The sequence below is a fragment of the Canis lupus genome, chromosome 27, assembly GCF_011100685.1.
Source record: "Canis lupus familiaris isolate Mischka breed German Shepherd chromosome 27, alternate assembly UU_Cfam_GSD_1.0, whole genome shotgun sequence".
In the NCBI taxonomy this organism is placed as follows: domain Eukaryota; kingdom Metazoa; phylum Chordata; class Mammalia; order Carnivora; family Canidae; genus Canis; species Canis lupus.
In genome coordinates, this window is record NC_049248.1 from 6,077,861 (window position 1) to 6,092,634 (window position 14,774).

The window sequence follows — 14,774 nt, forward strand, 5'->3', positions numbered from 1 at the left end:
TGCTCTCATATGACCTTTCCTCTATTCTCTCTCTCTCTCTCTCTCTCTCTCACACACACACACACACACAGAGGGAGAGAGAGAGAGAGAGAGGGAGAGAGAGAGAGAGGGAGAGAGTCAGGGTCTATTCCTTTTTCTAGGACACCCATCCTATGGGACCTGGGTCCAACCCCTATGGCCTCATTTAAACTTGCATTAATTACTTCCTTAGGAAACCCCATCCCCAAATATAGCTACATTGGGTATTAGGGCTTCAGCATATGGATACTGGGAGGACACAAATATTCAGTCCATAACAGACACCCTAAAGGTGTTCTCCTCTTATTGCTTTCAAAGCCTCTTGAGGAATTCAGGATCTTGAAAAACAAAGCAGGCAACCTTTGCTTATAAATAGAATAACAAAATTTGTCATTTGAATTCAAAAACTTAAAGAATAACTTCACTGAAAAATGTGCAACCTTAATAAATTGAATAACTATTTATTGAAGCAATGTATCTTCCAAATAATGTTTTTTGGCACACAAAGACCATCTTGTGGAAACATAAAGTGTGCACTATCATCTATCTATCTATCTATCTATCTATCTATCTATCTATCTATCTATCAATCATCTATCTATCTATCTATCTATCTATCTATCTATCATCTATCTTCATCTACTTGAAGTATATAATAACAGTAATGGTCATAGCTACCAGTATGATATGAAAATATTATCTTATATTCTCACAGTGTGATGCAGCTTCAATTCTTGTTTGTTTCATTTATTAGATGAACAAGAATAGCTGGGCTAAGATGATCTCTGTAGCATTCCAAAAGCAATGTGTTTTTTTTTTTTCTGTGTAGAAAGTATATGTATGATTTTCAGTTTCTCTTTTATAGTTTTCTGTAGGCCCTTCTTGTTGAAGCAAGTGAATGAGGGTATATTTTTAGGATCAGAAAATGTTATTTCCATCTTGAAAAATGTTAAGAGGTGGTTATAGAAATAAGAGAGAAACAAATAGAAGAAATCACCAGCTCTGTATGAGAATGTTTATGGCATCTGCTTTCACATTGAATACTCTAGTTGGGCTATTGACTTGATGGGTATTAAATAGTACCTTGTTTAATTGGCATTTCATTGGTGACTCTAAGGTACATACATGCTCTTAAAGATAATGGTGAACACTAAGCCATGAGAGTGTCCTGACAGTTTCATTATGGTTGTCTGAAGCATAAACCATAGCCCTAAACTTGTGCCGTGCCATTTCTCTACCTTTCTGGGAATGTACAGGGTTTTGGTGATTTGCCCCCAGAGGACCCAAAATTTTTATCAAGCTCAAGGTTACAAGGAATGCCAAATTCCACATCATTCACAGAGATGTCAGAATGCTTGGGGAATAACTGTTGAGCCTAACTCTGAAAACAGTGATGAAAGCAACAAGTGTGGAGAAGAAATTGAGATAGTCATTGGTTCACACTGGGTCCAGGAAGAGGCAGGATCATCCAGATTCTGTCCCAATCTTCTCCTGCTGATGTATGGCCAAGCTCTGGGGAGGGGAGGCCATTTGGAGGGTGATTCCTGCTAGCTATTTCCAGAGACTGATTTTAGGTGGAAAGGAAGGGGTCTTTTAAAAATAACTTCATGGGGGAATTCTCGAATTTAGTATTGCTCAGTTATATTATATTGCAGACATAAGAAACTTGGGATTCACCATGACTATTTTAGCTTATGTCTAATGGGAAATTAATTTAAAGGAAGACAACATGGTAGTCTTATTCTCTAGAAGGAACTTTAAAGAATTTTTGGCTTCTCATACAGTTCTGAATAGTCAAAAGAAAAAAGTAGGTTAATTTAAACTTGTTTTATTCAGCAAAGGGTTAAGTGAATGTTGGATTACCAGATTGGTCTCTACTTGCAAAGGAATTATAAACCAGTGGTGATCAACATTAGGTGTTCAAATTTAGACTCCCCCACCCCCTTTGCTGCCACCCACCAAGTGCCCTGTCCTATGCTGGATTTGGAATTTTGTGCACTAGTTGACTAAAGGTCATTCTTATGGTGACCCTGTCACTAGCCAATGTCCCCATCTTTCTTGTATAGTAAAGGCATTGGCACATAATTTGGTATTGGTGTTAAGCTTCACTGGTTGAGACAAGATAAAAATCATTATGTTTGCCTAAAGTGCTGAATCTTTAGCTTTAATCAGATGTTTACTGGATTTCATCCAACTGAAACTGTATTGAATTGTGAAGGAAGAGAACACATTTAAAGATCATATGTGAAGTGATAGAAATGTATCATGAATGACCATATCTAAAAGTAAGGTGTAAGGAACGGTTTTATAATATGTAATCTCTCCAGGGTAAAAACCCCATACAACACATAATCTTTTGCACATATTATGTCAATGAACATTTCTAGAAATTATGTGTACAAGTGAGAACTGGAAGTTTAGAGAGGAGTGAGTAACAGACCTTCAAAAAAAGCATGCAGTCTCCAAGTCCTAGAATTTTAAGATAGAGATAAGACTGAAGACTGGGATAAGACTGACAGATAAATGTTATTCAAACCCAAGCGAAACATAATGGTTGTTGTAGTAGTAAAAGACAGTGTTTCAACAGATTCAGTACATATGTATTGAATTTCTACTATGTACTAGGCAGTGGGGATACAACAACAAAAGAAGATTTCCTTCTTTAGTCAAGAGCCTGTAAGTATGTGTGCATGCACGTGTACATGTGTGCATGTGTGTGTTGATGGTGGAGATGCAGATACTAATTCAGTAAGCCCAAATGTAAAACTGCAACTGTGACAAGTACAGATATCCACATATAAGAGCCTAAAATAGGGCAGCCCCGGTGGCACAGTGGTTTAGTGCTGCCTGCAGCCCAGGATGTGATCCTGGAGACCTGGGATCAAGTCCCATATCGGGCTCCTTGCGTGGAGCCTGCTTCTCCCTCTGCCTGTGTCTCTGCCTCTCTGTGGTATGTATCTCTCATGAATAAATAAATAAATAAAATCTTTTAAAAAAGAGCCTAAAATATGGGGATTTGACTTAATGACATTGTAGCTGATATTTGAATGATGAGCAGAAGGCAAACAGGAAAAAGTTTGAGAAACAGCATTCTAGGAAGAGGTGACAGCATGTGCAGATTCTGTGGTGGAAAAAAAGATGATGAGCATGAGAGACTGGGGTGCCAAGAGATAAGGCAAACAAGCAAGGCAGAGGGTTAAGAGATTTATCTTTAGTGGAAGAACAGTAGGACACCATGAGCATATTTAAAGCAAGTTGCAATGGAGTGATATGACCAGATTTGTATTTGAAAATATCTGTCTGGCCACAGTGGAATAGGGTGGATGGACTGAATGTATGTAGGGGACTATTACAAAACTTATGCAACATCCAGGTAGAAGATGGGACTAGGGCAGTAGTAATGGAGGTAGAAGGTGAATGAATCAGAGGATCCATGAAGGAGGTGAGAGCTTCAGGACATGGGGATGGATTAGAGGCATTGGTTAGAGAGAAAGAGATGGAGGAGAGGAAGAGGATGGCTTCTAGGATTAATAATACAAAGGGTAGGGAATCCCATAGTCATTTCCTTCTGATATCAAATTGAATTATAATTTAGGAATATGTGTAGGGGATGAAGACAGTGAGCATATTTAAAAATAATTTTAATTTTTTTAAAAGCAATACAGGTGCACGGTTTATAAACCCAAATAATGCTATAAGGCTTCTGAGGAAAACCAGCTAGCCCTGCTTCTCTCTTTACCACAAATCTGAGTCCTCAGGTGCAACCACATTCAATAATTTTAACAGTTTGTTTCTGGTATTTACTTTTATTTTTCTCCATAAATGCTTAAATTGATATATCTTGAGTTCTTTTTTTCATTTAACAAATATTTGTAAAGCTCTTGCTATGTGCCAGTGTTCTCGGCATGGATACATTAGTGAACAAATCATGAATACCTGTAGTGAACAAAACACACTGCTCTCATGGGGCTTTCACTGCAATGGAGAGAATAAGCAAACGTTTAAATAAAATACCTGTCTAACCATCTCATTATTTAGAGGTGGTGCTCTATATAGAATGGTTATGAATAATATGGAGAAAAATAAAGTTCCATGATGATGTAGGGAATATTAAGGAAGAAATGTAATGTTAAATAAGAGTGAAGGAAAGGATGACCTTACAAGAAAAGATGGCATCTGAGCAAAGACCTGAAGGATGGGAAGGAGAAGCACTGAGGATGTGTAGGAAAAGGACCTTTTAAGCAAAGGAAACAGCAAGTGCAAAAGCCCTGAGCTAGAAGGACATATGGTATACCTGAAGAACAGAATAGCAGAGGCCCTTTTTGTGGGAGGAAAGTGAATGAGGGTAGAACAATAGGGGTAAGATTAGAGCTGTAACGTGGACAACATAGATTGTGTAGGGCCTTGTGGGCTACTTTCAGGACTTTGACTCTTACTCTGAGTGATTACCTCTTGTCTCATGACATCTTATGCCCACTTCTCTGCCTCCAGCATAATTTTTTGTTTAAATCACTGTTTAGTGTTTACATCATTATCACTAAGTATTATTTTCTGCATTTCCAAGCAGTATATTATGATAATGTTCATTTAATCTCTTGTAAACATGTCATTAATAATTGCATTTTCTTTACCTGCTTAATTTTCTGTGCATGTATTTATGATTCTCTTCAAACTCTCCAACAGAGGTGGAAAACCTGTCTACTGATCATTTTCTATGTGACCAAATACATCAGGCTCTCTGTCAGTTCCTTTTTTTACCCTGTAATCTTCCATTCTCTCACTCCAATCTTGCCTGTTGTCTCTCTGCCCCAGCACAGCAGAGAGTGGGAATTCCTGGGAATTCATCTCCCTTCTCTCTTAACATTGGGTCTCTGTCTTCCTGAAGTCTGTGCTTTCTTCTTTCTTGCCTTGTATCTTTTCTTTTCTTTTCTTTTGTGGGGGCAGATCCTCTAGTAGGAGGTAGGCACCATTTTGAACATTTGTATGCCTAAAAATGCCTTTATTCAAGTCTCAGGCTTGATTAATGATTTTATGGATAAAAGATTCCAGAATGGAATTGTTTTTTCTTCAGAATTTTGAAGGCATTGTTCCACTGTCTCCAAATTTCCAATCTTGCCATGAAAAGTCAATGCTTTTTTGATGTCTTTGCCTGTGACGTTTTTTTTCCTCTGGAAGTTAACATCTTTTCTTTATCCCCAGTGTTTTTTAGTGTCATGCTATGTACCTTGGTATGCATGTATTGGACCTCAAGAACTCAATAAAATAGAGGATACTTATTACTTTTGAATTTCAGATAATCTACAAGTAAATTTTGCAATATTTTAGGCATACTTTTACTGAAAGATTACTATTTCTCTGAAATTCATATTTAACTGAGTGTCCATCTTTTTTGTTTGTTTTGCTATATTTTACAACCCTAGAACTGGCTCTTCAATCTGGAGACTCGTGTCTTTCAGGCTAAGGAAATTTTCATGTATTATTTATTTTTTTTTAGATTAAAATATTAGTAGGCTTTAAAAGATAAGTTTTTTCAATAATGCTTAGAATCAAAATTAACAGTCTCTGTCCCCATGTCTCCCCATCCCTATCATGTACTCTTCAGAAGAAAATCTCTTTCAATTCTTTAGCTCTTTATTCTAAATTTGCATATCTAGACTGTATTTCTCAATAATGCACTTACATTCTTCCCCCTCCTACACCAATTTTTTAAGTCTTGGAAAAACAAACTTCCTATTATGGATGATAAGGATTTTTCTTTCTTACACCATCTACATTACTCTTCACAAGAGACACACACCTTCTCAATCTAAGTGCTTGACATTTATCAGTTTAGTATGTTCTTTTATTTTATTATGATTTTAAATATTATTTCTTGTTGAGCCAAGTAGTGAGCTATGGTATAACTACATTTCTCTTCTTGTACTTTTTATTTTTCTCCATAGCTACTAAATATCTTCTTTTCTATTACTTACTTTTCTATATACTCAATACTATTTGATGCCCAAAAGGAGAATGGGACTTATTAAACTTCCCACCAGCAATACAGATATCTTCCTATCCTGATTGAATAATTATAGCATTTTAAGTTGAAAATCACCTCTATTGTCTTCTAGCTTCTAGTGTTGCTTTTGGTAGAATCTGATACTGTCCCAGTTCCTAAATTTCATCAAGCTGTGCCTTGATGTAGGTATATTTTTATTCATTTTCATGGGTGTTCAGTGGGCATTCATGGTCTGAAAATGCTCATTTTTCAGTTCTTGAATATTTTCTTGAATTATTTCCTTGATTATTTTCTTCTACTCTGGTTTTGACTGTTCTCTTTTTTCAGAACTCCTATTGACTGACTTTGGATCTCCTACCTGGTTCTTACATTTCTTTATTCTAAGGAAAAAATCACTCGTGTGTGTCCTCTACTCTTATATTACACTCACAGCACCACTGGCCACAAAATGTATATTTGCGGGGGATGGTTAAAAAGGAGCTATTTTCAGATTCTGTGGACACTGGCTGGGTTCTGCAATTCAAATCAATTCTGACACTATCTACCTGGAGACATTATCAGATCCCACATGTTAAAGGATCAGTCCCACGAGACTGTTCTCTTTTCCACTTTAGACATCAATAGAAAGTCCAGGTTGTTACCTGTCCTTCTAAAGACTAGCTATAAATTGAGGAGTCCTATAATCCCCTCTTTTGGTTCAATTAACTTGTTAGAGCAGCTCAAGAACTCAGGAAAACTGTTTACTTGCTAGATTGCCACCTTATTATAAAAGGATGTAACTCAAGACAGTCAGATGGAAGAGATGCATAGAGCAAGATTGGGGAAAGGACATGGAGCTTCCCTGTCCTCTCAAGGGCGCCATTTTCCAGCACTTTTACATGTTCATCAACCTGCATGTTCTCAGAACCATGTTCTTTTGGGGTTTTGTGAAGCCTTCATTACATAGGCAGTGAGGGAATAAATCATTCGCCATTGCTGATCTGTTTAACCTCCAGCCTTCCATTCTCCCAGGAGGTCTCTGGGTGGTGTAGACGGAGGAGGGAGATGAGATGGAAAGTTCCAACCCTCTAATTTGGGTTGGTTTCCCTGGCAACCTAGCCCCCCATTCTTAGGGGCTTTCCAAAAGTTGCTATATTCACTTAAACTCAGATGTGTTTCAAAGAGGCCTGTAAAAGACACCCATTTCACCTTTATGGTTCTGAAGCTATTTCAGAAACTAAGGACAAGAGCCAAATATTATAACAATAGATGCCCCTATTGCTCTAATCATTTAGGAAATTACATGGGATTTGGCAACTGTGAACCAGGAACCATGGACAAAGTCCAAAATATATATTTCTTATAAATCACAGTATCACATTTACTTTACTTTCTGTCTTTATACTTTTTTTTCTACTTTCTGGGAGAATTCCTCAGCTTTATTTTCTAGACCTATTTAAGTTTTATTTCGGCTGTGTTAAAAAGGAAATCAGGTCAGAGGTGGAGTCACTTCCTTCTGGGCAACCTCTCCAAGAGTAGAATGTTAAACCAATCAATCTAGAATATTCTGGTCAGCATCAAGAAAATATGACAGAGACAATCCGTCATCTGGGCCCTCTCTATCTCCCAAAGGAAGATAAGGTAATCGATAGGACTCCCTGCTCTTCCCCTCAGGAGAAGGGATCTTAACTGAAACAATCCTCTCTTCCTTCTTTCCTTCCTTCATTCCTCCCTCCTCTTCCTCCTTCTTCCTCTTCTTTCTTTCTTTCTTTCTTTCTTTCTTTCTTTCTTTCTTTCTTTCTTCTTTCTTTCTTTCTTTCTTTCTTTCTTTCTTTATTCTTTCTTCTTTCTTTTCTTCTTTCTTATTCTTTCTTTCTTTTTCTTTCTTTCTTTCTTTCTTTTCTTTCTTTTTCTATCTTCTTTCTTTCTATTTCTTTCTTCTTTCTCCCTTTCTTTTCTTTTTTTTCTTTTCTTTCTCTAATAACATTCTTGCCCTACCTTTTCCTATAAAGACCTTCCATTTCTTAACTACTCAGAGCTCCCCTTTACTTATAAGATGGGATGGTGCCTGATTCAAGAATTACTTAACAAAGCCAATTAGATCTTTACGTTTACTGAGTTGACTTTTTTTTAACAACTATTATACTTTCAATTTCCTAGAATTATTTTCTTCTTCTTTGATGCCTCCTTCCTTATAGCAACCTATTCTTGTTTTAAGGATAAAATATTTAAGTGAGGGTTTCCGATTTCTTTTTTTCTTTGCTTCTGGCATTTTCTGTTTCCTCTGAATTTGTCATTTGTCTTTTTGGTCTGCTCAAGTCTTTCCTCAGATACTTGTAACTTGAGAGTAACTGTTAATTTTCAAGAGTAAAGTGTGAAAGGGCTATGCTATGGAGGCTTGTTGAGTGGTGTGCTCATGGCAAGGCAATGTAGTGGAGACTAAGCCATCTTGTTGGGGACTTCTAGGAATTGATGTCTGGAGGCATTTTCTCTTGGATTCCCTAAGTTTCTCCAGGAAGTTCTCCAGTTGTCTGTTGGAGCAAGGCAGGGAAGGTGGCAGACTTTTCACACTGAGCATGTAGACACTCATGCCACATATAACCCTTTCTACTTGCAGTACATGCCTTCTGCCTTACTTAAGACCAGCTGACCTTGAATCCAGGCCTTTCTGGTTTAGTTTCTTCTCAAGCTTTTCTTTGATGGGGTTTTAGGTGGGTAAGTAGCTTTTTGGGGCTGAGGAGGAGACCTAGATAGGTATGCCTAACTGCAGCCACTTTTTAGACTTCCCCCTTGATTATGTTTCTAAGATATTGGGTGCTGCCAAGTCCCAAGCCTTCATTGACTCCCTGGGAGCAAATCTCCACATCTTATTGACCCTCATCTATAGGCACTCAGTTTCAAATCCTGCCCTTCTCCTCAGTTACTCCAATGGTTGTTCCTCCAATGGGTTCTCGTCAGCTACAAATTAGCTTTTACTTATATTTGATCCACTATCCTGACTTATTTGTCTTTATAACTTTATCTCCCTGCCCCCTTTAAAAATTTCCCTCACAGGTATTTTAGTAGGGTTTCAGGAGGGAGCAACAACAACAAAAATTCCCATATTTTTAATCTGCCATTTTTAACGCTAGGTCAGATGATTTTTCAATGATTTTTTGGGGGGTGAAAGGGGAGGCTGATGTGTAAAGTGTAGTGAATTCCCTGAGAATACATGAAGAGTTGTAGAAGCTATAACAGCAGCCTTGGGGTAAAGTGTATAGTTTATATTCATATCATAAGAAGTGAGCCTAATACAGACCCTTGACCTCTGGAAATTGTATCCAGACACCTGACACAACCCCAAATTTGAATGCAAAAGTGCTTATACAGGCTTTTTCCCAATCATCAGTCTGTGAGAATAAGAAGTCTTCTGTTCTTAGGGTACCCTGGCTGGCTCAGTGGAGCGTGCAACGTTTGATCTCAGGGTTGTGAGTTCAAGCCCTATGTTAGGTGTAGACACTACTTAAAAGTAAATAAATAATTTTAAAGAAGTTTTCTGTTCTCTTTCTTCTGAAATAACAAAAAAAAAAAACCATTTTTATCATTTGCTAAAGTATTATCTTTCACTTGATGGCCATTAGAATTTCACAAAGAAACAAAGGCTTTCAACCCCTTGGCAGAGGTTACCACACAAATGTCCCCACTGGAAAGTATGTTGCTGCTGGTCTTGTGGGTCCAATGTCACATGGCCCGCAACACTTAGCCATGAGGTGAGTTGCTGCCCCCAGAACACCAGGCTTGCAGGATACTTTTGCATCACATTTGTGCTTTACTAAATTACAGTAACTCCATATTATGAAACTTGGGGCTTGTTCCCCAATAGCTGAAATTATAAATACTAAATCTTTTCATTCTACAGGAAGTTACTACACAGGACCAGTATCTACTGGCATTTTGGTAATGTATCTTTTACAAAGCAGTTTCACTAGGTCCCTGTGGTTGCTCTAAGAAGCTTGGAACTGATTTATCTGACCGTGGTCTGTCCATGGTCATCCTCATTTTACACATGCAGAGACAGAAGTTGCAAGACGTTGTTGGTTTGTTTGTGTTTAGCCAAACTCTGGTGTGCTCTTGAAGTGCTTTGTGATCACAAACACATGCACCTCACATCAGGTGAAGCAAGGGGTCTAGTTTTCTTTGCCCAGGGAATGATAGAGGCAGGCCTTGAACATAAGACTGTGGGCTGTGGATCTCACACTTTCCAATAGAAAACAATGTACATGTGTGGTATGGGGCAGGCCTCAAAGGCCTCAGGATATCAGGGAAGAGAGTGATCAATCATGTTGGGATGGCCAGAGAGGCTCATGAAGGTGGTGGGACCACAATGGGCCCAGGCAAGGAGAAACAAGAGCATCCCATGGCCTGGGCAAGGGAGGATCTAGACAGAGGCCAGAATTCTTTCATGGAGGGAGAGATATGCCCAGTGTATACAAAGAGCCCAAGATAAGCCCCTGGGACCAAGGTTGATGGTATAGGGCATTAAGAAAAAGGGATCCCAGTTGAGTAGATTGTATGAGGCTTCACTTTATAGGGCCTAGGGGCTGAGCACATTGCTTGGACTTGATTCCATTGAAATTAGAGAATTAGTGATACAGCATTTAAAAACAACTTTTGCAGGAGTGGCTTTAGGTTCAGAGTGCTCAGCAGTGGCTGATGGGTTGCAGGGACCCTTGGGGGGTTTATGGGGTGGGAGGTATGGTTTGAGTGAACCAGAGAGCTCAGAAATAGGGGCCAGGTGAGGGACCACCATTGGCATGCCAGAGGAACTGAAAAAAGGCTGGAGATTGTTCCCAGGTTTCTTGGTGCTGTTGCTCATGCAGCTTACCCTCATATCCCTAACTATACTTCCTTTTGTTCTGATTTTCCCTGGCAGGGAAAAGGCTGGCACAGCAAGGAGACCTACACATACATTTCTGGTAGTGGCTGGACAGAGAGGGCCTGGACCCCAACTTCTCAGGAAGACAAGACCCCCTCCTTGGATCATGCGGCCTGACATCTCTCCAGTAGCCTCCCACAAGCAGTCACCAGAATAGAAAAAGCTGAAACCACACCCACCAACATTAAAGATGGGGCCCAGGATGTTGGGGTGAGGCTGTGGGGTGAAGGTGAAAGGTGGTGGTGTGGGCAAAAGAGACCAGGTATGGGGAGGTCAGGGTCAAAGGATGCCAGAAAGTGCATGGCTGTGCTACAGACCCACCCAGGAAAAGGGTGGCCATGAAGACTAACAAATAAATATATGGCAAAGTCTCAGAGGCCGTGTGTTTTGCTGCATGGGGACATCAACAGCTAAGTTAAGCAGACAAGTCAGGCACTTGTGACAAAAGCAGTTGGGTATCCAGGTCAGAGCACTTGGGTACCTTTCCGGGTGCCACCCACAGACGATCAGAAAAGGTGCTTGAATACCCTCTGCATTGACCTCACCATGGACAGGCAACATTCTCCAAGAAGGCAACCCATTCTCTAGGAGTTGTTTGCCTCTTCTGTACACATGCCAGTGGGCAAATGTCAGGGTCAGAGCTATATTTCCCATGGCTTTCCCAGGCCTCAGATGATGCCATTGCAGGGTCTCCTAGGAGCAGGAAGGACTTCTTTCTGGTATGTGACCCACATTGCTCTTGTCACAGACAGCTTTTCACTCCTGGGCTTTTTCAGAGAATGGAGAGAGAGACTACTTCTGGAAGGTCCTTCCTTCCTGCCTGCCTATCTCTCTCTCTAGCTTCCTTCTAGGTGCTCTGGAGGGGGAAATTGTACCTGCTTGTTATTCTTCCAAGTGATGAGGCTGATTCCCGCCCCCACCCCCACCCCGCCCAGGCTTTACTTTCCTAATGAAGTACGTCTAGGGGTTACAACTTGCTATAATGCCTGGACCCTCCTAGAAATGTGCTAAATGTGGGCCTTCATTACCACACTGGAAGTCTCTATATAGGGGACTTAGCCTATATAATCTTAGCCATGTGCCCACTTAATGTCTAGCACAGTACCTGACACACGATTATCACTCATAATATGTCTGGTGAATGAGTAAGGCCATGTGTGAATGAATGAGATGTTGACTCTTGTTAAGACATAAAGTTAAACTGCTTATATAAGAATCATCAAGAACTCACACATTATTTATTACAAGTGAGGGAATTGTCAAACCACTCTGCAACACACACATGTATGCAACACATGCACACACACACACACACATGCACACATCCTTTTCCCTCCTAGGCATCTCTTCTTAGTAGAGAAACCCTAAAACTGACATTTCTTGTGAAGGTCTATTTACCAACCTGTGTCTACCCTTTGTTCCTTCATTTAGCGAGTGTTCCTTGGGTGTCTGTGTGTCAAGCTAATGAATAAAATCAATCAACAAAAATCCATGTCCTTATGATGGGTACATTCTGGTGCAGGGGCATAGGCAATGGATACAATAAATAACTAAAGTATATTGTTTGCTAGGTGAGTATAAAGGTAATAGAGAGAAATCAAGAAAGGGAGCTATGGAATACAGTGGTGGGTGGGGTTGGAGATCAATTTAACATAGGGAAGACAAGGAAAGCCTGACCTAGAAGGTAATGTTAGTAAAGAGTGGAGGGAGGACAAGAGGTGAACCAGGAAGGTACCTGGAGGAAACATTCTAGATAGAGGGAACAGCAAATACAAAGACCCTGAGGCGGGGAGCATCCCTGGCATGCTCTAGGAACAGTAGGAAGGCCAGTGTGTCCTCCACTGTGGCTAGAGGACAGCGAGCAAGCAGGAGAGGATCAGGACATGAAGCCTGAAATAGCTGGGTGGCCAACCAGACAGGGCCTCTCAGGCTCCTGAAAGGACTTTGCTTATATTCTGAGTTGGAAGAAAGACCTCCCCCCAGGGTTCTGGGAAGAAAAGTAATAGAATTTTAACAGATTTTACCAGTTAGAAGGTTGTTGGAATAGTCTCGGGGTGAGCTGGTGACAGATTGGACCACTGTCAGCAGTGGGGGTGATGACAGAAGGAATTGGATGTGAGGTGTGAGAGAAAGAGAGAAGCAAGGATGACTCTAGGGTTGGGGGCTTGAGGGGTGTGTGGAAGAAAGGGAAGGCATGGAGGCTGAACCACCCTTTCTGGCTGCCGCTGGAGGTCCAGTGGCCCACTCCCAGAAGCTGGCTGGTGGGATGACTCTCATCCAGGGAAGCAAGTTGTGCATCTGCCCCACTTCAGCTCCTCTTCAGGAAGCCAGGGGAGAGCTGTGGCTGTTGTCATTCCTCCCAGGCTCTCTTCCTGACCCCATTTCTGGGATGGGCTATGTCTGAGCCTCTGTTCTACATTCTCAGTCTCTCCATCTTCCCACTCCACACACCCATTCCCTGATTTTATTCACTACTCCCTGCACATTCCTCACTCTCCCCACTCAAACAACAGTAGAGGAGCCTGCTTCTCAGCCAAGTGACAACACCCGTAGCAGAATGCCCTCGGACCAGGAGACTGCCACTCAAGTCTATGGCTACAGAGCAGTAAAGAGAGGTTGTCCAGAGGTTCCCTTTCAACTCATACCACTCCTAGGAAAGCTGGGGACACAACTGATATTGGCCCCAGCTGGGAAATGGCAGGCAAGGTGTTGTCACATCTCGGTGGAAATCAAACCTAAATAGGAAACAGGAGACCAAAATACCCTGAGGCAGAGACAATGGGGAAGGAAAAGGTGGGGTGGGTGGAATGGACCAGCAGAACCCCAAATCAGTATGAGAAAAGAAGAAAAATCATCAGGAGGCTGAGAAGACCTCTATTGTGGCCCCTAAGGTGGGGCCATGGGGGCCTTGTCCAGAGCAGATGGATGAAGGAGGATGGCCATCCCTCATGCCGTAAGCAGGAGGTCTAATCTCACAGGCTGCTCTCAGGCTGTCCCACTCTCTGCCATCTGACTGTCTGTGGAACACACCATTCTAGGGTGATTATTGGCTTTGTTTAAGGTGAGGTATCAGGTCACTCTTGGGTGCCTTAGGCAACTATCAGAAAGATTTTACTTCTTAGGCTCAGAAGGGCTGGCTAAAGATGAGGGAGCTCTGTAGGCCACAGATGGAATGGGGTTGAGAGAATCTCTGTTTATCTGTTCAAGTGCATGACAGCCACAACATGGTATAGTGGAAAGGCTTTTGGGCTGAGACTCTGGTGCCCCGGGACGAGTCCTGGTCCTGCCACTAAACTCACTGTGTGATGTACATCAAGACCTTTCACTTTTTTATCCTTGAGTCCTCTATTTCATCTGAAAAATGGAGAACTGGACCAAATGATCTCCAGTATCTCTTCCCACTTAGTAATTCCGAGATCATGAGCGCCATCATGTGCATGATTCTGATTCCATTTACGAGTGAGGGTTTTCCCACATCATATGCAATTCTTTGACACCAGCAGGGTGTCCTACAGTCCAACTCATTCTGACACTGTCTACCTGGAAGTGGCCTCAGGCCCCTCAAGCTGAGTGTTCCAGTCCCATGTGACTGCTGCCTCCACCCCACTTCAGACTCCAAGTTGTCACCTGTGCTTCTGGCTGACCAGTTCCCACAAACCCTCCTTGGGTTCCAGGAATTTGCTAGAGCATCTCAGGGAAGTCAGAGAAATATTTTACCTATTAGCTTATTGGTTTATTATAAGAGGATAAAACTCAGGAAGAGCCAGATGAAGAGCTATATTGGGCAAGGTATGGGGTGAGGGGCACAAAACTTCCATGCTTGCTCCAGGTACACTACTCTGCCCAATCTCATGTGTTCAC

General features: G+C 41.2%; 1 protein-coding gene across 2 annotated transcripts in view; it reads left to right on the plus strand.

Annotated features, from left to right (window-relative positions):
- Positions 1–11,287, plus strand: part of GALNT8 (polypeptide N-acetylgalactosaminyltransferase 8) — a 134,681-nt gene extending 123,394 nt beyond the window's left edge. For both annotated transcript variants that reach the window (XR_005379759.1, XM_038576547.1), the window contains one exon: positions 10,911–11,287. Coding sequence is in view for 1 of the 2 variants with exons in the window: in XM_038576547.1 (XP_038432475.1) it covers positions 10,911–11,030 (120 nt within the window). In the remaining variant the exon portion in view is untranslated. The remainder of the gene's footprint in view (positions 1–10,910) is intronic.
- Positions 11,288–14,774: the final 3,487 nt, after the last annotated feature.